This window comes from Sapajus apella, unplaced genomic scaffold (assembly GCF_009761245.1).
Source record: "Sapajus apella isolate SASKATOON/1434 unplaced genomic scaffold, GSC_monkey_1.0 scaffold55, whole genome shotgun sequence".
Classification (NCBI taxonomy): domain Eukaryota; kingdom Metazoa; phylum Chordata; class Mammalia; order Primates; family Cebidae; genus Sapajus; species Sapajus apella.
Genome location: NW_022436995.1, coordinates 9233349 through 9257031, shown reverse-complemented (window position 1 = coordinate 9257031; position 23683 = coordinate 9233349). Strand labels below are relative to the sequence as shown.

At 53.3% G+C, this 23683-nt stretch overlaps 1 protein-coding gene and 2 long non-coding RNA genes across 3 annotated transcripts in view; 1 reads left to right on the top strand and 2 right to left on the bottom strand.

The window, feature by feature from the left end:
- The window catches only part of ITGA11 (integrin subunit alpha 11), a 141292-nt gene extending 120778 nt beyond the window's left edge, over nucleotides 1-20514 (top strand). Inside the window, exons 19-30 of the mRNA XM_032244623.1 lie at nucleotides 1162-1247; nucleotides 2095-2302; nucleotides 5416-5514; nucleotides 7309-7385; nucleotides 9465-9554; nucleotides 10448-10538; nucleotides 12197-12310; nucleotides 12511-12597; nucleotides 13962-14072; nucleotides 14215-14310; nucleotides 17736-17849; nucleotides 18482-20514. Of these exons, the coding sequence (XP_032100514.1) occupies nucleotides 1162-1247; nucleotides 2095-2302; nucleotides 5416-5514; nucleotides 7309-7385; nucleotides 9465-9554; nucleotides 10448-10538; nucleotides 12197-12310; nucleotides 12511-12597; nucleotides 13962-14072; nucleotides 14215-14310; nucleotides 17736-17849; nucleotides 18482-18553 (1245 nt within the window). The 3' untranslated portion in view covers nucleotides 18554-20514. The remainder of the gene's footprint in view (nucleotides 1-1161; nucleotides 1248-2094; nucleotides 2303-5415; nucleotides 5515-7308; nucleotides 7386-9464; nucleotides 9555-10447; nucleotides 10539-12196; nucleotides 12311-12510; nucleotides 12598-13961; nucleotides 14073-14214; nucleotides 14311-17735; nucleotides 17850-18481) is intronic.
- LOC116527599 lies at nucleotides 11112-12254 on the bottom strand. The gene is made up of 2 exons (XR_004258621.1): nucleotides 12165-12254; nucleotides 11112-11439 (listed from the first exon to the last, which is right to left on the bottom strand). It is a non-coding gene; the product is annotated as an uncharacterized LOC116527599 (long non-coding RNA).
- LOC116527598 lies at nucleotides 14386-23467 on the bottom strand. The gene is made up of 4 exons (XR_004258620.1): nucleotides 23334-23467; nucleotides 21852-22041; nucleotides 19899-21310; nucleotides 14386-15937 (listed from the first exon to the last, which is right to left on the bottom strand). It is a non-coding gene; the product is annotated as an uncharacterized LOC116527598 (long non-coding RNA).
- Between the last annotated feature and the right edge of the window lie 216 nt (nucleotides 23468-23683).

Below are 23683 nucleotides of genomic sequence, written 5' to 3'. Positions count from 1 at the left end.
GGGTTTCACCATGTTGGCCATGCTGGTGTCAAACTCCCGACCTCTAGTGATCCGCCCACCTCAGCCTCCCAAAGTGCTGGGATTACAGGTGTGAGCCACTGCACCCAGCCAACCCCTGCTTTTATTAACAAATGCCATGACCATCCTTCCAGACACCTAAAAAGTAACTCGGCCGACACCCCTGGACCCCTTTCTCCCTCAGCCCCGACAACCTCCAGGTTCCTGTGGATCCCGCCTCTGGGGTCACTGACCTATTTTCTCCTCCCATGCCCACCACCACACTGACACCAGCATCGGCTCTCACCCAAATGTTGCCGCAGCTGCCTCAGTGGTCTCCCTGCCTCCAGCTTCCATCTGCTCACTCCATTCTCCCACATCAGCCAGGGCAGCCTTCAAAACACAGGGCTGTCGGGACACTCCCTGCCTGAGGCACTCGGCAGTTCCTACCAGTTGCAAGGCATGACCCCAAGGCCCTCAAGGTCACAGCCCCCTGCCCATCTCTTCATCTCCCCGCCCCCCGTCTCTTACCACAGCAACACTGACCTATCCATCATTACCCAGACTCACCGTGTGCTCCTGCCCCAGGGCCTCTGCATTCCTCCTGGGCTTCTCCACCCTCCACCCCAGTCCACCCAGCTACCTTGACCATTCTTCAGAACTCGGACCCACTGTCACTTCCCTGAAGCCCTCCCTGACTTCCTACAGGCCAAAACAGCTATTTCTCTTCTGCCTCTTCTGTTCCTCATGCACACTTCTTTTGGGTTTTTTGCACATTTTACACAAGTTATTTGTTCATTCCCTAATCTTCCCCATGAGCTGAGTGCAGAAGCCCCTTCTTTGTTTCATATCCCTGGTACCAAAGCCCTCACCCACACACAGTAGATGATCAATAAATGTTGATCAGAACGGCTGTGCTGGGTGAGTGGCGGGGAGGCGGGGGTCTGTGCTGTCAGCTCAGTTATGAACTGGAAGGCAACCAGGAGGAGCTGAGTTTTGAGCCTCATTTTAAAGAGGGAAGCATCTATGCAGAAGCACAAGAAAAAGCAGTCTGGCATCTGGGGAAAGTGCAGGAAAGCCAGCCCATGTCTAGTGTGGTGGAGACAGATGCGAGGGGCTGTGGGTCCCTACCCTGCTGCCCACACCCGGCTCTCCCTGGCCCAGGTGCCCTTCTGGAACGGCTGCAATGAGGATGAGCACTGCGTCCCTGACCTTGTCCTGGATGCCCGGAGTGACCTGCCCACAGCCATGTGAGTCGGCTCCTTCCACCCCGACCCGTGCCCCTTCCCCTTCACTGCCAGAGGCTCTGGAACTCCTGGGGCCCTGGATTATTTCCTGGGCATCCTCCTCACAGGCAGTGTGGATCAAACACGAACTTGGAGCCTGCGTTCTAGTCCAGGCTTTGTCTCCAACTCAGATGAGATAATCTCTAGGGCCCATTGGCTGAACACTTTGGGCTTTCCAATCCTTCTAATGGAAAGACGCCAGGGACACCAGCAGAGGGTGAGCAGGAGCCGTACAATCCCCTGGAAGGGACAAACTAACATGCAAGGGAAAGTAATGAGCAATATCATATTTTAAATTTATGTAATATATTTTCCAATAATTTATGCTTAACTTTGATCCAACTGTGAGAAGATTTAGGTAGAAAACATATATAACTGTGACAGACAATAAATTGAAATAGCATGTCCAAACCTTGTAGGAGGATAATGGAGTACATATTCTAACCAGCTAGGCTAAAATCAGGATTATCTCTACATGAGTGCTGAGTTTCCTGGCAGCCAAGGCCAAAAGGGAAACATGAAGCATGGAGTGGTGATGCGTGAGTGGTGAGGTCAAAGAAGAGCTCTCGGTTCAGAGGAGGCTATGATGAGTATGGTGGGAACACCAAGGGCCTTTGAAACAGGAAATGGTCTTGAAGGGTGAGCTCTTTCCAGGCCTGCCATCATTTCCCCCCTTCTCCTAGTGGCTCTTCCCATGAGCAGAGGCCAGTCAAGTGCCCAGATCTGCCTTTCTGCCCTAACCCTGGGGTTCCCCTCTACCCCTGCTGTCCTCATTCCATCTGCCCAGTCTCTGGTGCTCTCTTGTTCTCAGGGACTACTGCCAGAGGGTGCTGAGGAAAGCCGCACAGGACTGCTCCGCATATATGCTGTCCTTCGACACCGCGGTTTTCATCATAGAGAGCACACGCCGGCGCGTGGCGGTGGAGGCCACACTGGAGAACAGGGGCGAGAACGCGTACAGCACGATCCTGAATATCTCACAGTCAGCAAACCTGCAGTTTGCCAGCTTGATCCAGAAGGTAAGAGCTCAGCGAGCTGCCCAGGCTACCTGGCACAAAGGAGAAGGAAGGTCAGGCGGGGTCCTGGCGACACGTGAGAATCACGAGGGAGCTGGGTGCGGTGGCTCATGCCTGTCATCCTCCCACTTTGGGAGGCTGAGGTGAGAGGATCACTTACTTGAGCCCAGGAGTTTGAGACCAGCCTGGGTAACATAGGAAGACCCCATCTCTACAAAAATATATAAAGTAATTAAAAAGAATCCAAGGAGAGCTTTAAAAAGCCTGCCCCCAGACTCCTCCTCTGGAGATCCTGACTGATTTGCTCTGGGGTTGGGCCTGGCATCGCGAGGCTTTTAAAGCTCCCCAGGTGACCAGTGTGCAGCCAGGGCTGAGAAGCACCGGCATCAGGGGAGTCTGAGCCTTTTGGGAACATGGGGAGGAATACCCTTCAGCCCATCCCCTGGGCCCTGGTCAGGGGCACACACCACAGGTGCTACGAGCCATCCACCCCTCCTACCAACAGCGCACCTGCGGGCTTGCTCGGAAGGCCCTTCTGACAAGAATTGGAACCGGTTCCTCCCCACCTTAAACTTCTGATCACTCCCAGCTGCTGTCAGAGCAAACTCCAGGCTCCCCATTGTGGCAGCCAATGCCCGTCCCACCCACCACCTACCACTTCTCCCCTAAGCCTGCCACAGGCCACCCTGTTTCCCAGCATGCCCTGTTCGTTCCCATCATGGCCGCCACCTGAAACTCCTCTCTCCACTGCCCAATAGGCTCCTGCTCCTACTTGGTGACCATCCACCTACTGCCCACACGGCGTCCAGCGCCGTGCTACCACTTGGCATGCATTCAACCCTTGCAGCAACCTCAGGCATAGCAGTAGTGGTGGTGGTCCCATTTCACAGAGGAGGAAGCTGAGGCATGGGGAGAGGTTAAGGCCTGCCTAAGACCACACAGCTGGTGAGGCAGAGCAGAATTCCCACCCCATAGCTGGCGCCCGAGCCTGCACTTCGTGATAAAGCATAGTCCTCATGCCCTGCCCTCTGGGGATCCTTCCTGGAGCCCCCCAAGGCCACAGGCAGCTCTCCAGCCTGCACAGCATCCGGCACAGCCCTCATGAGCTCGGAGGAAACAGCAGTCTCCAAGTGCTGGACCCCCAGGGAGCAAGAGCCTTGCCTTAGCTAGAGCCCTGCCCCTTAGTCTGTGTCAGAGCTGGGCACGTAGAAGGCCCTCAAGACACATTTGTTGAGTCAACTCAGACGTCAATGTCATGAGTGGGTGTTGGGGTCCCAGGGCCCTCAGACACAGCCTCTGTCCTCAAGGACGTCAGTGTCCATGTGGAATGCAGTGTGCAGGCAAGACAGGTGTTGAGCCAGACTGTCCTCTCCTCCACGCAGGGCCACTGCCCAGCACCCCTCCCCCAGGGCCCTCTTGCCTGCCACACACACAGGAGCAGTTGCTGTAGCCAGGAGAAAAAGCTGAGTGGAAGGAGGCCACCCCAGGAAAGCGAGGAGCTGCCTGCTCGGGTCCCCTCTTCCTCCCCGCAGTAGGCTCCCTCATCCTCACACAGACCTCAAGGCCTATCTGCAGCCACAGTCCCTTCTGTCAGGCCCAGGCCTGGTCCCCAACCCCACTCCCTCTCCACTGCACCGAGTGACAGCCCAGGCTGATGATGAAGAGCCCGCGTGATGGTCTCTCAAAGTCCCCTCCTGCCCGGGGACTTGTGTCTGTCTGGATTTCAGGTACACAGAGGGAATCAAGCCTCACACAGCATCCGCCTTCCCCTGCTGCCCTGGCTCGGACTTCACAAGGCCAGTCCTGTGCCTGCTCCTAAACCCAGGGGAGACAATCATGGAGCTTGTTTCTGTGGCTCAGAAGGGCTTTTGGAAATGAGAGGAGGTATAGAGAAGCGGGAGACACGTTCTCTTGTCCCCACACACAGCAGGAGGGGTGCAGGGCTAGCCTGGAGCCTGACTCCTTCACAGGTGCCGCCACCCATCCCCAGCCCAGGCTGCGAGGTCAGCCTGCCTCTCCTCTGTCTCCCCAGCATCCAGCCAAGAGGAACTCTAGCAGAGAAAGCACCCCTCTCAGCCAAGTACAGATGTGTCAGTCTGATCACATTCACTTTGCACAGCAGGTCACTCACTGGCCGTGGCCCTTGAGAAAGGGGTGGCTGAGTTGAAGAGGGAAAACATTTTTGGCTGGGTGTGGTAGCTCATGCCTGTAATCCCAGCACTCTGGGAGGCAGGGGCAGACAGATGACTTGAGGCCAGGAGTTCGAGACCAGCCTGGCCAACATAGTGAAACCCTGTCTCTACTAAAAATACAAAAAAAGTTAGCTGGGTGTAGTGGTGCTCACCTGTAATTCCAGCTACTCAGGAGGCGGATGCAGAAGGACTGCTTGCCCCTGGGAGACAGGCGGAGATGGCCGTGAGCCGAGATCGTGCCACTGCACTCCAGCCTGGGTGACAGAGCGAGACTCTGTCTCAAAAATTTTTTTTCTGATTGTCATTCATAATTCTGTGTATTTATGGGACACAATGTGAGGTATCAATACACTTATACATTGCGTAATGATCAAATCAGGGTGATTAGCATACCCATCACCCCAAATGTTTCTCATTTCTTTGTGGTAGGGACCTATAAAACCCTCTTTTGCAGCTATTTTGAGACATACAATCCCTTATCGTTGACTATGTTTGCATCTTATTTTGCTCATCTGTTAAATGAGGATGACAGTAACTACCTCGTCTAGCTGTTACGAGGATTACGTTCCCAGCCACACCTCCCGCCTCTGGGCCTCAGTGTCCCCAACTATAATGGGGTGATCGGCCTGCACTGGGGGAACCAGAGTAAATGACAAAGCACATATGTGACCCCTGCCTGCCATTCTTCCCCCAACCTGACAGCCTCTGAGTATGCCCCGCCCCGTGTCATGCCAAGTACCAGGAACCAGGCCACATCCCAGTCTCTGGAGCCTCTGGGGTCTCAGACATCAGAAGGGCTATGGTCCGGGCTTCCGTATGGGTATCAGAGGTTGAGGCGGCCCTGGGGAGGGGCTGCAGGCTGGGGGTGAAGGAGCCTCCAGACCTGGTCCCAGCCCCCACCTAACTTCTGCCACCCACCTCCAGGAGGACTCAGACGGCAGCATCGAGTGCGTGAACGAGGAGAGGACGCTCCAGAAGAAAGTCTGCAATGTCAGCTACCCCTTCTTCCGGGCCAAGGCCAAGGTTGAGGCTGGGGACGGTGTGGAGGAGGGCCAGGGTGGGCACTGGGAGGCGCAGGGAGTTTCGGGAGGGCAGCAAGAGCCACAGGAGTGAACAAAGAAGATGAGGGAGGGGTGGGAGACCTGGGTCGGCTTTTCTTTTTCTCCTATGAAATGACATTCAAGTGACCTAATTAGCCAGTCAGCCCCAAGCTGCCAGCCCACCCTTTAACTCAGAGAGGATTCCTATCACTCTCAGCCACTAGTCTCCCACCCGCCCTTAGCCAGTTCCACTGTTCTGCACCCTCACAAGTTTTTCACATTCCTGGTCTCTGCCTCTGTGCTGTGTATGGGGAGGGATGGGGAGAGAAACTACATTTCATGAGCACTTACCACCCAGTGGTGCTTAAAAGCACATGTGAGGCCAGGCGCAGTGGCTCACACCTGTAATCCCAGCACTTTGGGAGGCTGAGACCGAGGCCGATGGATCACAAGGTCAGGAGTTCAAGACCAGCCTGGCCAAGATGGTGAAACCCCATCTCTACTAAAAATACAAAAATTAGCCATGAGTGGTGTACATGCCTGTAATCCCAGCTATTCGGGAGGCTGAGGCAGGAGAATCGCTTGAACCCGGGCGGTGGAGGTTGCAGCGAGCTGAGATCGTGCCACTGCACTCCAGCCTGGATGACAGAGTGAGAATCCGTCTCAAAACAAAAAAACTGCATGTGAATAGAAGGTCAGTGTGTGAAGGGAGAAACAAAGTCGCTGAGAAAGGGAAGGAGGTGCCAGATTGCAGGGACTGTTTGGACATCAGCCCTGGGCAACGGGCAGCCACAGAAGGTTCTGGAGCAGCAGAACTAATTGAGGCCAAGCTGCTTGGACTTGGGAATCAGAGAGGAGCTGTGGCAGGAGCCAGCTAGGCAACAGCAGTGCTCCCAGGAGCAGGGTCTGCACAGCTGGGGAAAGACAAAGATATGGGAGCGGGGATGAGGGCTCCTTAGAAAAGCACCTTTCCAGTGAGACAGAAGTTGAAGGAGTAGCTTCTGGGTTGAAGCATAGACAAACCCAGGAGCTCTGGAGTGGGGATGGAGCAGGACACAGCCCAGGCTTCCCCACCCATGCCCAGCCACTCCTGCTGAGAAGGGGACTGCTGAGGTCTCCTGGAGAAACCTCTGGAGGGTGAGACCTGGGAGAGCAGCAGGGGTCTGTGCAAAGCCCCAGTAATGCCCCCAGGTGGAGGAGGCAAGGACGGTGACATGTTTCCCCACGCTGGGCGAAGGGGAGCATCAGGGCCCAGGTAAGCAGTGTGGCAGGAGCGCTGCCAGGAGAGGGGCAGATGCCTTGACCTGCGGGGTGGCTGCCAACCTTTGGGCCATCCCCTCCCCGCCACACACAAAGAAGAGGTGGACAAGGCGGTCCTACCAAACGCTTCTGGCCCCTACATCCTGTGGTACATGGCAATGGCCATCAGCCCTTCCTGCCATCAAGGCCCCCTACCCTGAAAATCCTGCAGACCGAGTCTGGAGCTGCCTCCCCTGCTTTCTGGTTGCTTTCATTAAAAACAAGAGGAAGAGGGAGAGGGACTGGTTCAGCCCCAAGACACCCCATTGTGGGAGCTGTTGTCTTTGGCTGTGTCCCCATAGCAGCCCCGAAGCTCAGCTCACGTTCTCTAGCACCTGGTCCTCCCTTTCCCAGCCTGTTCCCAACCAGCAGCCCCCCAGCCCCCAGCAAGCTCCCTGTCCCCAAGCCGGCAGGGTCTGTGGGGAGTGGGCAGGGCTGGTCCAGGCAATGCCCAGATGCGCGGACTGCTTCCTTGCAGGTGGCTTTCCGTCTCGATTTTGAGTTCAGCAAATCCATCTTCCTGCACCACCTGGAGATCCAGCTCGCTGCAGGCAGGTCAGGGCTGTGACTGCTCCTTCTCCCCCAAGCGCGTTATTTCGGGGCCGAGCTCTCTGGCTGCTAGCAATTGCTCCTCCCGGCACCAAATGCGCAAATGCGCCGCCAACGTCAACCCTGTCCTTCACTGCCCCAACCATGGGTGGAGGGAATAGGGTGGGGAAGTGGGCCGGGATCCATCCCAGGTATGGGCCAACCTGCTGCCCCCTGTGCTGCCACCACTCTTCATTCTTTGGATGATAAATAATAACGTCAGCCCCTTACTTTTAGACAGGCCTATATACAGCAGTAATTCACAAACCCTATGGTTATAAAGCACGGTACAGGCAAAAATCCCAGTCCTCACAGTGGCCTCTTAAGATCAGCAAAGCAGGGGTTATTCCCCACCCCATCCTTCAAGTTAAGAGAGGCTCAGAGAAGGGGAGTGAATTTCCCAAGGACACACAGCAGTAAATTGTGCAGCGCAAAGCTGAATGCTAGTTGTCCTATTCCCCATCCAGGGCTCTTCCTCCCCTAGTCACCTCTCTCTCCTTTTTCCATTTTTAAGAGGCCTTTTCTTACTCTATGTGGATCTTCCTGTCTATCTCCCAGGTCTCCCAGAGGTGGCTGTTATATGTTGACTCCATGAATCACTTTGTGTCAGTAGTAAATACACTTCTCTTTTTTGCAGAATTACCTCTATGGGGGGAAGGAGGGAGGGATTCTGTCCACTCTGGAGCCTTATAAATGGCCCAAATCCTTAGCTAAGAAATAAATACCGGCCGGGCGCAGTGGCTCACGCCTGTAATCCCAGCACTTTGGGAGGCCAAGGCAGGCGGATCATGAGGTCAAGAGATTGAGCCCATCCTGGCCAACATGCTGAAACCCCGTCACTACTAAAACTACAAAAATTAGCTGGGCATGGTGGCGTGCGCTTGTAGTCCCAGCTACTCAGGAGGTTAAGGCAGGAGAATTGCTTGAACCAGGGAGGCAGAGGTTGCAGTGAGCCGAGATCGTGCCACTGCACTCCAGCCTGGCAATGGAGCGAGACTCCAGCTAAAAAGAAAAAAGAAAAGAAATACCCCAGGCAAACTGAACACTAACATTTCAGCACACACACACACATGGGTCAGAGGTCACAGAAGCACTGGGGACTTATACCCTGCATGTCCTCATGTCCCAGCTACAGTTAAATGAATTGTGCATTCTGGTAGAATTCTTGCACGCCACGTGGCACACCTGGCAAGGCCTCCCTCGCGCTCTGCCCTGCTCTTAGAAAGCCCAGTGCCATCTTCACAGGAGAAATGAGCACACTTCCAGAGCAGTGTCTCTGGCACAGCTGTGGGGGTGTCTGAGAATTAGTGTGCATTGGAGGGGGCTCTGGGGACACGTCTGTGCGTGTTGGGTCTCCTTTTTCTAACCAAACCCCTATCCTGGGGTAAGGCTTCCAAAGAGAATAAAACTCAGTCCGTGTAATAAGCAAGAATCGGACATTTTTATGTCTAAAATGACTTGCCCTAGTAGTTCATAGTGCTCAGATATAAAGGAAGGCACACTGGACAGAACCCCGCAGATGTCTTGGAATTTCACTTCCAGCCGTCTCACCTTCTCAAGGCAGGAGAGTGCCCCTGGCAGCCCTGTAGGAGCTACCCCTCCCCCCCCCATCAGTCCAGAGATAAATGCCTCCTGCATGGGCAGAGCCTTTGCCACAGGTAAAGTCTCTCACAGCCCCTGAGAGTCCAGCAGGCAGCAGGATTGGCCCGCCTGACAGACAGGGCGGCCCGGTAAGGGACCACACAGGCTGGCAGTCTGGTCCATGCCAGGCCAGGCTCAGGCCTCCCAACACCAGCCCAGAGCCCTTCCCTGACTCCACCTAAAGGGGCAGCAGGGAGAGCTTGTGTCATCCATCCCCGCCTCTGGCCCTTCCTCTCCTAGGAGATGCCTCAGGTTCCCTGGCTGGCCAGTCTGGTGCCCATCAGCCTGATAAGCCAGCATGCTCCTTCCTCAGCCCGCCTCAGACCCTTCTTGCGTCTGTGCTGGCCGAGCCGCCTGTAGGTGGGAGGGCCCCTTCCCAACCCTGCTGACTGGCTCTCCTTGCAGTGACAGTAACGAGCGGGACAGCACCAAGGAAGACAACGTGGCCCCTCTGCGCTTCCACCTCAAATATGAGGCTGACGTCCTCTTCACCAGGTGGGCCGGGCTTGGGGGGTCCCAGTAGAGGGAAGGGATGGGGAGTGGGAGGAGGGAGGCACCCTCTGATGGGCCCTAATAGGGCCAGACCCCAGCACTAAGGGACTATGGATGGAGCCAAGTGTGTCCCTGATGAGTCAGAGAGTACAGCCTCCCCCATCCAGTGTGGGAAGGGGATATCAAAGTAGAGGAAGGAGGAGACACAGGCCTGGCCCTGGGGAGCATGCAGCAGGGGCAAGAAGGGAGGGGTGCAGTGGGAGGTGTCCACCCTTGGCATAAGCAACAAGTGAATGCATGGCCTATAGAGTGTTTCACAGTAATCATACGTATCAGAAGTCAATCTGCTTTTTATGATCACCTTATGCCAGCACATCTAAACAACCTCAGTGGGAAAAGACTCTTCCCGAGGGACAGACTGCTCCCACCCTCAACCCCTTGATATGCCACTGGCCCCTGATCTGACAGAGGAAACAGCCCCTGTCCTCTGAGAGCTCACAGGCAGATGGAGAGGTCAGGGCGGAACAGCAGATATGGAAAGGAAGCTCAGGGCCTCCCATGCCAGCCATCCCTGAGGGTGGAAGGGGGCACAGTGGCACGGTCACCCCAAAATGCGGCTACAGCCCTAGGCAGAGAGGCTGGGCCAGGGGTGAAATAACGGCTCTTCTGATTCACACCCACCCACACACGAGGCAGACATTGCTCACAGATAGCAGCATAGCAGCGTTGATTCCTGCTAAGGCTCAGAATCCTTCCAAGCGACACTCCACCGACACAAGGAACCTGTTTTTTGTGACCCTGGGGAGGCCGGCACCTGCCCTCTCCCTCTTTCATTCATCCGTCCATCCAGCCAGCACTGACTGAGCTCACAATGGCCCTGTCCTCTGTCTCTGCAGGAGCAGCAGCCTGAGCCACTACGAGGTCAAGCCCAACAGCACGCTGGAGAGATACGATGGCATCGGGCCTCCCTTCCACTGCGTCTTCAGGGTAAGGCTGGAGGGGAGCCAGTGGAGAGGGAAGGATGGGATCTGAGCAGCCCCATCCTGAAGGGGAGGAATGTGGAACCATGACTAGTGCCCAGAGTCCAGGCTCAACCCTGCCACCTACCCTCTGTGTGACTTTCAGCAAGTCACTTCTCATCTCGGGGCCTCTCAGTCTTCTGAAAAACTGGACTGCAGTGGAGGATGTATTGGTGAAGATAAGGTGTGGCTGCCTAAAATTCTTAAAACTTTTTTTTTTTAAAAAAAAACAGTGATTTAGGCCGGGCGCGGTGGCTCATGCCTATAATCCCAGCACTTTAGGAGGCCAAGGCAGGTAGATCATGAGGTCAGGAGTTCAAGACCAGCCTGGCCAAGATGGTGAAACCTCCGTCTCCACTAAAAATACAAAAATTAGCTGGGCATGGTGGTGGGTGCCTGTAATCCCAGCTACTAGGGAGGCTGAGGCACAGAATTGCTTGAACCCAGGAGGCAGAGGTTGCAGTGAGCAGAGATCGCACCATTGCACTCCAGCCTGGGCAACAGAGTGAGACTCCCATCTCAAAAAAGAAAAAAACAGTGGTTTAAACAAACTAGGGTTTACTCTCTCCTAAAAGAAGTCCAGAGTTGGCAGCGTCACAGCGTCAGCCAGGAGTGGGTCTTCTATTCCAGCATCCTCAGCGTGAAGGAACCAGCCTCCAGTTGCCTCACAGTACAAGATGGCTGCAGCTCCAGTCATCATGTTCTCATCCCAGGCAGCAGGAAGGAGGAAGGGGAAAAGTGCATGCTCCTTCCTTATCAAGGGACTCCCTGGCAGTTCTCACCCTTCCAGTGACCTCTCTCCATCCAAGACGTTGTGACTGAGCCGTAAGGGAGTCTGGGAAATGCGGCTTTTTGTCTCAGTTCTGTCACTAAGAGGGAGAATGAGCATTAAGGGGAAGCAGTTCAGCAGCCTCTGCTATAGTGGGCCCTGATAGCTGCCCCAGCCCTAAACTGCTGTAAGTTTGTCAACTTCTCGTATGCTGTGTGAACGCTGAGGGCAGGCTGACAGCTGGATACTGGACTTCAGACACACTGAGCCCTGTGTGGCTTGTTGGAGAGAGGTCTAGTAAGCTGCCCAGGGCCACACAGCTCATAGGTGACAGCAGCAGGCCCAGGATCGGATTCCTGGTCTTTCTGAGTCCAAGCCCGCTTAGAACCACCGCTGCTCTGGCACTGAATGTGGTACTGCTAGAAGATGAACAATCGCACACTCACTGTTTAGTAGCAAATCCCTTGTTAATTAATGATTCCCTTTCATCATGCATTAATTGCTGTCACCATCTTCACCCCTGGCCTCAACAAAATCCCACCCCCCACCCCAGCCAAGGAGAGTTGAAAATGGAGGTGGCCCCTGCTCTCCGGCCTCAGCATCCCCAGTGGCTTGTCTTCGGTTTCCAGCCACCCACCCCCTTTCAAGGCTCTCTTGCACTCGTCAGGGCAGTCCCCGGTCACAACTTGACAGAGCTTAGGAGCTTTCACAGAGAAACCACCAGGGGCCTTGAGTGGGCCTGTTCCCCAGGTCTGGCTGGGGGAATGGCCACCCCAGCGGCTGCTTAGCCCCTGTGGACCTTGTTTTCCACCCCCTTCAACTTACCTGTACTGACACCTCCCCATCTCCGGCCACAGATCCAGAACCTGGGCTTGTTCCCCATCCATGGGGTGATGATGAAGATCACTGTCCCCATCGCCACCAGGAGTGGCAACCGCCTGCTGATGCTGAGAGACTTCCTCACTGACCAGGTACCGATGCCCTTGGGAGCCGGCTCAGCGGAGGGGACCGGAAGGAGACAGACACCCCCCCACCCAACACATGTATCCCCAGGTTCCCAGACCCCAGCTCCCTTCTCGCAGGGCCACGGCTAGAGGAGGAGAAAAGAAATATCTCTGGGAGCCTAAGTGGGCCAGAGCTGGTTGTGAGACTGTGTGTGTCCTTTATTTAGATGAACACATCCTGTAACATCTGGGGGAACAGCACTGAGTACCGGCCCACCCCAACGGAGGAAGACTTGAGTCGTGCTCCACAGCTGGTGAGCTTGTCCCCCAGACCGAGAGCCACAGTGGTTGGGGTTAGAGGCGTGCCACCACCTTTGCTCGGGGGGCCATTTCCTTCCTAATCCAATAGCTTGTCAGTTAAGAGCTTACTGAGCACCTTTATGTACCCAGCCCCAAGCCAAGAAAAAACTGGAGGAGGAAAAGACTTCTTGGCCTATGTGAGTCCCCCATCTCACAGGGAGTGGGGCAAACACACACACACACAGTGAGTGCCTGAGGAGCCAGGATCAAGCCTGTGGAGTGTCAGGCAAATAAGCAGAAAGGGGTGCGGATAGTGGACTTGCACCTGGGCCAAGCGGGCTGGTGGGATACAGAGAAGCAGAGAGAAGGGGAAGAAGCCAGAGGCAGCCAGAACAACAGAACACACATGGCTTGTACTGGAGACATTTGGCCTCAAGCTGGGGCCTCCTGACCTGGAGATGGAATGCAGATCAGCTTCAATTTCCAGAGCCTTCCCAAGACACCTGCTTATTTCCAGTTTGCATTCTCAGGGTTGCCCTTCCTCCAGACACCAGATTCTCAGCCCACTTCCACTGTTCTTTACCTAGACAACAATCTTAGCTGTTTGAGTTTTACTTCCCCAAAACAAGTGCCTCCCACAAAGCACTGATTGGGGGTGGTGTGCTTTACCAGGGATTCGGGCTGAGTTGGGGTTGGGGTGGGCGGCAAGGCAGCTACACTAGTACCTTTCACCTACTGTATTCTAACTGTTTGAAGGTTTGTTTGGGTTTCCCATCAACGTTAGTTTCTCCATTTAATCCTTTCAAACTGATGTCTTATGCTTCTTAGTGCCTCTAACTAGATCCTGTTTACAGGTTACTACAAGTTAGTACGAGTTTACTTTCATGAAAAAAGTTTTGGGACCCATGTATAGTTTTTTCATAATACACATTTTCTGTGAACTTGAGGAAGACCCCTTTTATCGGATTCAGGAAGTTCCCTGGGAGGTTTTTTTATCATGAGCAGAAGTTGGACTTCCTAAAATACTTTTTCTGCATCTGCTGCAGCGATCATGTAATTTTTTTACTTTTATGTGTTTATATGGTGATGGGAAACATTTATAGAGTCCCTAACGTTGAACCAAAGTTCTGTTCCTAGAACATACCCAGGACGGTCATGAGGCACAGCTTCAAGGAGCATCAGCTATGCCATCCTTCATTTGTCTTTCAGTCATCCCCTGGCAGGTGGAGGGCACATGTCCCCCACTTCCAGCTCTGTCCTCATCCCCCGTCCTCTGTCCCTGCCCCCAGGAACAGAGCCCCAGTTGTTCAAGCAGAGCTGCCTCCCCCTGCTCCCCCTAGCCCAGCAGCTCAGCCCTGAGACCCATCCTCTCTTTCAGAATCACAGCAACTCTGATGTAGTCTCCATCAACTGCAATATACGGCTGGACCCCAACCAGGAAATCAATTTCCATCTACTGGGGAGTCTGTGGCTGAAGTCCCTAAAAGCAGTAAGTAGAGCCCCTGCGCTGGGCCGGAAGGAAGAAGGAAAAGGGGGTGGCTATTGGGATGTCTTCCACCTGGGGCTGCCTGGGGAGGGAACGGGAAGAAAGGCTTCCAAGCCAGCTTCCGACAAGGCCTCTGATTGCACAGCTCAAGTACAAATCCGTGAAAATCATGGTCCACGCAGCCTTGCAGAGACAGTTTCACAGCCCCTTCATCTTCCGTGAGGAGGATCCCAGCCGCCAGGTGAGTCCCTGGGAGCCCTGCAGACCCAGGCTGAGGCCAGACAGCTTGGGAAAGGGTTGGCTGATCCTCTAGAGTTTTCTACAACCCCTGGCCGCATGTCCCAGCAGGAGAGAATCAGGCAGACCTGGGGGCTGTTAGGGCAGCCGCTGAGGAGAGGGGGAAAAAAGCAAGACAAATGGGTCTTCGGGGGCAACACTAGGGAAGGGCCAGAGGTCTGGGGTGAACTGAATTTGTCAAGACCAAAGGATGTGAGATTCCTCTTTTTTAGTTGGGTAAAACCAGATTGTTACAGATCACACTGGTTTCAGTCAGGGTCCCGGAAAGGAGTGAGGCTCTGTGTAAGACCCAACGAGAAGTGAGGTCTTAAAGAAAAGCCCATTCCTGGAATAAGTGGCAAAGGAAAAATAAATAAATTTGTAAAAGAAAGCAAGCCAGCAAAACTCAGTCCTGTGAAAATAGGGCAGCTGGGTGTGGCATACTGCTGCCCTCCACTGGCCATACCCCAGAAATGCCAGCCTGGGCTCCAGGCAAATGTTTCTGTTCCACAGGCAGAGTAAGCTCCCCACCTGACCCCAGGGAGATGCTGGAGAGCAGAGGCAGGCAGGGTCAGGAGGCAGCCCTTATAAAAGGATTCACCAAAAACCAATCACAACCAGGGCAGGGGGATGCCAGGCAGAGGGGTGTCGGGACCCACCTCAGGGGCTTTTTGTTTGTTCATTCATTTGGTGTTTGTTGGGTATCTTGCCTACGACTCCAGCCCCAAAGGGTAACCAGAGATAATTTAGGCAGACAGGGAAACAGTGACAGTAAGTGGGTGTGTGCAGTCTGAGAACAGGCACAGGCCTGGGGGAAGCGGTTCAGCGTGAGAGACACCCTCGCAAAGCTTTCTGGAGACTGTTTGTTTGAACTGAATCTTGAAAGATGCTGGAATGTTCCAGGCCTCCAAGAGAGAAGAGATGTGGTACAGGCACCCCCCTACATACCCTGCTCGCGCGTTCTCTCTCTCTCTCTCTCTCTCTCTCTCTCTCTCTCTCACTCACACACACACACACACACACACACACACACACACACACACACAGACGAACCTTCTTCCCACATCGATGCTTGTCTTTTAGGTGACTTTTCCTTCTTCCGCCCCTCACCCAACCCCCCAAAAAACTCCTCTTATACTCTCTGGATGCCTCACTTCTCTTTTAGAAATCCAGCAACCCTGAAATTAAGCCCCTGTATACTGGGCTCTGTGCTAGGTGCCGGCACTGGGGAGGCAGAGCCAGGTCCCTGCCTTGAGGGACAGAAAGAGCACACATAAGGGCGCGGCCACTCGCTGGTCCCCAGCTGTGTGCTGAACACAGTGACAGACCTCACAACACTGTGAGCCACTGTCCCCACCCCCATCTCTCAGGTAGGCACACTGAGGCATGTGAGGTGAGGCAAGAGGGGCAGGGACTCGCCTCAAGTTGAACATCGAGTCAGCGCCCAAAGCCGGGCTCGGCCTGCTTCTGCAGGCGGGCATTTCACTGCGGATGTTAGCTGAGCTCCTGCTGTGTCCCCAGCATGGTTCCAGGCATGGGGGACAGAGCAGGGACAAAACAGACAAAGCCCCTGCTCCCCTACAGCCGGCGTTCTCGGTGGGCAACAAACATGAACACAGACATCATCAAGTGGTGATAAGGGCCGTCCAGAAAAAGGCACACGTATAAGGGTGAAGTGCCGGGGCTGCTGTTTTATACAGGGAGTTGGGAAAAGCCTCTCCAATAAAGTGACATCATACAGAGACCATGAGGAAGACAGGAGTGTCTTGTGGCTGTGTGAGGAAAAGCCTTGCAGGCAGAGAGAATCGCGGTGCCTGCAGCAGGTGTGCCATGACATGCATGTAGACCAGGCGCCTGGAGGCTGGAGTAGGGCGAAGGGGAGCAGGAGGTAAGGTCAGCAAGACAGGTGGGACCCGAGAGGGGGAGGCCTTGCAGACCAGGGCCAGCACTGCACTTTTTATGCTGAGCGAGCTTGAGCAGAGCAGAGCATAGGCCTGCCTTCCTGGTAAGAAGGATCCCTCTAGCTGCTATGCTGAGAACAGACTACAGAGGGGAGGCTGGTGGGTGGTGGGTGGCAGGTGGCGCTGCAGTCTCTAGAGGAGATGTGAGGGCGCTCAGGCCCAGGAGGGGGAGGAGTGGCCACATTCTGGGTGTTTCCAAGGTCAAGTGGACAGACTTTGCTGCTGGACTCTGTGTGGGTGTGAAAGTTAGGGTCAGTGATGGATACATGGTTTCTGGCCTGAGCATCGAGGAGGAATGGTGCTGCCATTTGCTTAGGTGAGAAAGAACTGGAAGGAGCAGGCCTTGGGGGACGGGGTTGTTAAGAGCATGGTTAGGGGCCTGCTACAGTTGCCAGGCAGGCAGGAGACGGTCGGTATGATCTGGGAAATGTGCGTGCAGAGTACAGACAGTGAAAGCCACAGGACTGAGGGAGCGGGCCTGGGGTTGCTTTCTGAGCTTCGAGGCCCTGGCCACTTTTGTCTCTGGGGCACCTTCCCCCATAGGAAAAAAAATATTACAAATTATGGTTTATAGCCAGGCATGGTGGCTCACGCCTGCAATCCCAGCACTTTGGGAAGCTGAGGCAGGCGGATCACCTGAGGTCAGGAGTTTGAGACCAGCCTGACCAACATGGAGAAACCCTGTATCTACTAAAAATACAAAATTAGCCAGGCATGGTGGTACATGCCTGTAATCCCATCTACTCGGGAGACTGAGGCGGGAGAATCACTTGAACCCGGGAGGCAGAGGTTGCGGTGAGCCAAGATCATGCCATTGCACTCCAGCCTGGGCACCAAGAGTGAAACTCAGTCTCAAAAAAAAAGAAAAATTATGGTTTATAACTGTGTTGGCATAAAGAAGAAAAATGTTATCCAAGCTGGAGTCTATTCCATTTTTTCCTCTGATCTTAAATGTAAACATTTTCATGGTCTCCTAAAAGAGATATGGGCCTTGCCACCATGCCTGCTGTGAATCGTGGGAAAGTCAGCCCTGAGTTCACCCAGGGAGCAACTCTAGAAAAAGAAGGGGTGTAAGGACTGAACCATGGGATACACCGACCTTTAGCAGTGCAGGAGACCATGTGGAGGCAGCAAAGAGGAGGAGTAGCCCGTGTGGTGGGAGGAGGATCCAGGGAGTGGGGGGGTGGGCAGGCTAAGGCCAAAGGCAGCAAGTGTCTCAAGGAGGCAGGATCAACTGGGCCACTGAGCCCCATGCTGGCTGTGCAGGCGCTGGTTGCCCTGAGGCCTTAGCTTGCCTGTTCACCCAACCCTCTGGCATCCCACTGAGGGGCCCCCACCAGGCACCAGCTGTCTGTACCTCCTGCCCCTCCCAGGCTGCCACCCCAGCCCCAGAACAGTAATGCTGTTGGCCTGGCCCCCACCCTTGCAGATCGTGTTTGAGATCTCCAAGCAAGAAGACTGGCAGGTCCCCATCTGGATCATTGTGGGCAGCACCCTGGGGGGCCTCCTGCTGCTGGCCCTGCTGGTCCTGGCACTATGGAAGGTGAGGACCCCTGCAGGGGAGGAACGGAGCAGCATCCTGGCTGAGGGGCCCAGGCTCCAGCCCCTGGAACTTTGTGGCCACTGCCACGTTCTGTTGAGGGGAACTGGCACCCTGCCCCTCACCACAGCAGGTACATTGGTTAGGGCCAACAGAGGGCACCCAGGCTATGGCTGTGACCTGGTTGTGGGTGCCTTTGAGAACCTGATGAAAACTAAGGTTCCTATTATTAGAGGGGGAAAAAAAAAACAGGCACTCACAACTGTAGAAAATATCTTCAACAATGTCAAGCTGTTAACCCTCCAAAGTCCATCTCTGTCCCTGAAGCTCTGATTACAAAACCCTGGTCTCAGCCTCCTCATGTTACAGATGAGGCCCAGAGAGGGATGTTGGCTGGGGCTGGTCACACAGCAACGTGGTGGGAACCAGCATGACTTCTCACATGCCACCCAGGGCCTCATCTACTCTGTTCCAGTCCACAGAGGCAGTTCTGGAGGAGGGGGTGCTCAGAATGAGCTGGGGTACTCAAGGAAGCCCCGAGGGAGGAATCCTGAGGAAGGGTAGTAGAGGGACAGCAAGGGCAGACCTTGTCCACCCTGTCCACCTCTGAGACATCTCCCTTTGCCTCCTCACAGCTCGGCTTCTTTAAAAGTGCCAGGCGCAGGAGGGAGCCTGGTCTGGACCCCACCCCAAAAGTGCTGGAGTGAGGCTCCGGAGGAGAATTTGAGTTGATGGGGGCCAGGACACCAGTCTAGGTGGTGTGCAGGCCCAGGCCTGCAGCCCCGCCAAGCTGAAGCGGAGAGGAAGCCAGCTGGCTTTGCACTTGACCTCATCTCCTGAGCAATGGCACCTGCTCCCTCCAGAATGGAACTCAAGCTGGTTTTAAGTGGAATCGCCCTACTGGGAGGCTGGGACACCTTCAACACAGATCCCTAGGGATTTAAAGGGACACACCCACCCCAAGTCTTCCCTCAAACTCTGTGGAGGGCATTTGCTGCCCCAGCTACTAAGGTTCTAGGAATTCGTCATCATCCCCATCCTCCAAAGAAAGCTAGGGAGGAAGACCATAAATACGAACTCAATCTGCACACTCCAGGTCTCTAATTCCAGAAGGACCCAAGACAGAACAGATCTAAATTCTGCCCTTTTCTCTCACCCTCCCACCCCTCCATTGGCTCCCAGGTCTCACCCACCCCCCTCCCCATAGACAGTCCCCTAAGGCTCCCCAAGAATGCACCCAAGCCCAAGGGCTTGATGGTGATAGCCACAAGCCAGGGATGAAAAGACTCTGAGATGCAAAGACTAATAGCCAGGCAAGTGGGACCAGGATACCACACACTGCCCTGACATGAGAGGCAGACGGGCACTGCACCCACGTGCATTCCCATTGACCACAACGCACACGTTCCCACACCAGCTGCAGCCCCTCGCTCTCAGCTGGCAACCCTCCCGGGCCACATTTGTTCCCAGGTACCTCATGGGAAGCATGTGGATGACACAAACCCTGGGGCTGTGCATTCCTACATGTCTTCTTGCTGCAGCCTGCCCCTAGACGTGGACACACTGGCCCGGCTGCAGCTGGGCAGCAGGGGTAGGGTGGGGGACCTCCCCTCCCTGTATCACCCACCTCCCTACACACACACACTGCCTCCCATCCTTCCCTTATGCCCACCAGTGCAAAGGGAAGGGCTTGGCCAGCGCTGTTGAGGGGTCCCCTCTGGAATGCACTGAATAAAGCCCGTGCAGGGACTCCCAGAGCCTGCGCAGCCTCGGTGGCAAATATCTCATCCACCGGCCCCCAGGACAAGTGGTATGACCAGTGATGGTGCCCCAAGGACAAGGGGCATGCCTGGTGCCCAGCGGAGTAATTTATGCCTTAACCTTGTTTTGAGGTAGAAAGGGGGACGCATCAAAGGCATCTGTCCCCGTGCACAGTACGACCTTTACTGTCGTAAATATTTTTGAAAAATTAAAAATACAGTGTTTAAAAACAACCAAGCACTGACATCCCATTCTGTGGGCAGAGCGCATCCCATTGACCTGCACACTTACCTTTGAAGGAGAAGTAGTAGATGAGGGGTTCCTTGCTTCCTTCCCTCCTACCTCTGCATGTCACAAGGGACTCATCCACCATCTGCTGCCCACATCATGCCCTCTAAGTAGCTGGCTGGCCTCCATGTGATGTCTCCAGTGGTGGAGCACTCTCTCGCCCAAGATCGCCCTTTCATCTTTGGCCTGTGTGGAGGGTTAGGACCCAACGTTTCACTGTAGCTTCCCCGCTTGCCTCCAGCTCTTCCCTCACATCCCTCCCAGACTTCTCCAGGCCAGTTTCATTGCTAACCCTCTTACACTCTGACTTTAACCAGGGGGTCTTCCATTCTATTCTTGTGCCATTCACATCTTCGAATCCCAATTAGAAGAACCTTGGAAATTATTTGATCTTGTTTTACATAAATGAGGACACTCAGAACCAGAGAGAGCCCTAGGCTCCCACAGCAAAACCTAGACTAAACCCAAGACTGCTATCTCCCAAGCCAGATTCTATCATTCAAGCCCAACCTCAGAAGGGCTTGTTGCAGAGCAAAAGGTGAAAATGGTGAAACTAAAATTTCAGTATCAAAACCCATCGCCTTCTAATAGAATCAGAAGGAATTGGTGTTAGATCATATTCCATTTCAGTCATCACCCTTATGAATTGGGTAACCTGGCTAAATGGGAATTAATGAACTCGCACTCCTAAGTGCATGGTTTGATTTAGCACCAAGTCTTCCATCAGACACCATCAGATCTGAGAGAATGCTCTTATGAAAAACCCAATTTTTAAAGGCTGGCATTCATATTTTTAAAAACAACCGCCTGTGACCACACTGCAGGCCAACAGAATGTACCTGCTACAAACAGATGCAGCCCAGAGGCCACACTGATTGCCACCTCTGGACTCATGGTCAGAGGCAGGCAGCCCTTATTCCAGAACTCCACGGTCCCTTCACGCCCTTCCCCCCACCTACACCAAGACCAACTAAGTGGTCAAAAGGTGGACAAACTGAGTTCTGTCAAGGCCTTCAGCCTCTCAATTTCTCTTACTGTAACCCTATTTACTCTGAAGTACAAATGTCCCAGATGAGCCTTAAGAGTGCCTGGTACGGCCAACAGCGATGCATCTTACAGGGAGCAGAGTCTACGCTAGCACAGTATGTCTCAATCCTGGCTGCACCTTAGAGCCATCTGGGAGCTTTAAAAGTGACCACTGCAAGGGCCCTACCCACTATGGATTCTAATTTCATTGGTAGGGAGAGGGGCCAAGTTTGTTTCCAACTTACCCAGGTGAGTCCAATGGCTGAGCATTGATCAGCAGGCAAATTAATATCCAGGCTAGAAGATGAAGAAATGGAGGTTCATAGGCACAGGTTCTATGAATACCAGAAACTTGTCTTCAGTGTCATTCAGGTTAACGGGGCTGTAGCCTGGAGTGGGGAAGGGCTTCATGTTACGTACAGCACGTCTTCAGAGAATTTGCTGCAGATTTTGCCCAGTTTTCCAGGGTCCTCCAAGCCCCCAAGGGGGACTTAGAGGAGCTGAACAGCAGTCTCTAAAGACAATTTTGGCATTTAGAGGCAAGCAGCCCAAAGTGCAAGATTAAATCAATATTAAAATTCACATTGTGGTTCACAGGTTAATGTTAACAGCAATCTGTTAAGAATTACGGAGCTAAGGGTTACACTCTGTGTTCACAGGAAACAACCACTTTAAAAACTGTCTTTTAAAAGCATTATTGGCTCATCCCCCCAAAAAAATACAAAACAAAAATAAAAGCATTATTGGCCCATCCTAGACATCACTCTAAACAAGCTGCTTTGATTTCCTGTGGCCATGTGACACTTAAGAAATTCTGCAGCAAACTTAAGTGCACTGGAGAAAAACATACTTGGGGCACAAAATCCCCAACAGATGATGGTTTTAGACTTTGGTCCTTGGATTGTCAGGATTTCTAAATCCTAGGCTTACTGGATAGTACAGGAGAGACACCTCCGCAGGGAATTGTGTGATGAGACGTGCACGATGTCCTGGGTGACTTCACAGGTGACTCTAACATGGTGGGCCAGCAGAGTCCTATCCGCATGAGCCCCTATGCATCGGCTGGGGCAGGTCTTCAGAGAAGAGGGCATCGATTAGGGCAGTTCCAGACAGCTGAGAGCTAGAAAAGAGAAACCTTGACAAGCATGCTTCTTGCTTCTGGCATTAGGTGGTGTGGGCATGCAAGCTTGGCGGGCAAATTGTGCCCCATAAAACAGATATCTCTGCAGAGCTGAGCTTCTCAAAGAGGGGTCCCAGGACCACCTCAGTCAGACCACAGACTCCTAAGCTCCTCTTCAGACTTCACAGATCCAAGTTCTGTGAGGTAGTTCTAAGCACATTAAACTTATAGAACAGCCATCTGGATTTAATATGACATAATAGCTTATAATATTATAGTCACATTCTGCGATTCTGTTTTCTTCAATATCAGTTTCCTAAACTGTCAGGCCTGTCTTAGATGCCCTTCCAGCTGTGCTTGGGCCTATCTTGGTGGCAGCCAGCAAAGATAATCAGCAAAAAGCCCAGTGGAGTTTCTGGGTTTTACTTCTGTTAAGGAAGGTGATGTTTCTTAACAAGACAGGTATCTAGGCGCAAACGGCAAAGTACTAACGAAAACACAGCAGACACAGTATGGAATCGCTCTGCCCAGGGAGATATGGAAAAGCTGCTGCGAGACGCTGTGGACCTTTCCAACCCTCGAGGTGTTTACAAGATACATTGCTACCTCCATCAGTATTCAAAAGCTTTTTAGCATCAATATTGTCTGAGAATAAGACACTAGACTTGAGTCCGTCCCCTGGCTTCAAGCCCAGGATGCCAAACAGCCTGTAATGGAGAACGCTGGCCTGCTGGTGCTCCTTTCCCGCTATCATGACTCATGACTCACTGCACCCATGCCTCACCCCCAACAAGCAGTCTCGCACCACCCAAATGTGCCTTGGGTGACTTAAATACAGTCATTATGAATGGTCCCCTGTTTTTATTCAACACCACACTGGTCTGTGCTTTTACCTTCAGCTAATGTGGTTCCAGCCTTTTATTCTGCACTCCTTCTTATGATTAAAAAAAAAAAAAAATTCCCAAACTATGTTAGTATTAACATCACCTAGGTTCTTCTCAAAGGACAGCCAGGCTAATTGGCCACATTAAAATCTGCAGTGCTTTTGTGTCACTGTCTATTATTCTATTAGCTTCAACATCATGCTAAAATAGGCCAGGATGTTCCAAAACTGAAACTGAAACAGGAACAGAGCCTTGCTGGTTTAGCAGCAAGAGGGAATTGGAAGCCTTGCACCTCAAACCTTTCAATAACGTATTCTAAACTGTACCTAGCAAACTTACCAGGTCCAAAGTAGAGTACACGCAGAAAGTTATTTTTAAAGGAGGGGCACCACTCCTTGAGGGACTTACCCTTTCTCGTCAGCTTTGCTTGGTTTGAGACAGTGTTCTGTTGCCCAGGCTGGAATGCAGCGGCACTGTCACAGCTCACTGCAACCTCCACCTCTTGGGCTCAAGCAATCCCACCTCAGCTTCCCGAGTAGCTGAGGCTACAGGCACACACCACCACACCCAGCTAATTTTTGTATTTTTGTAGAGACAGGGTCTCGCCGTGTTGCCCAGGCTGGTCTCGAACTCCTGGGTTATCTCCCTGGCACTGCATTAAAAAAACAAGAGCAGCAACTTAGTGATGTGTCTGAAATGTTTTCAGAAGATGGCCCAAGCCAAAGTCAAAGAATACCTTAAGTGTTTATTTGGAAAAT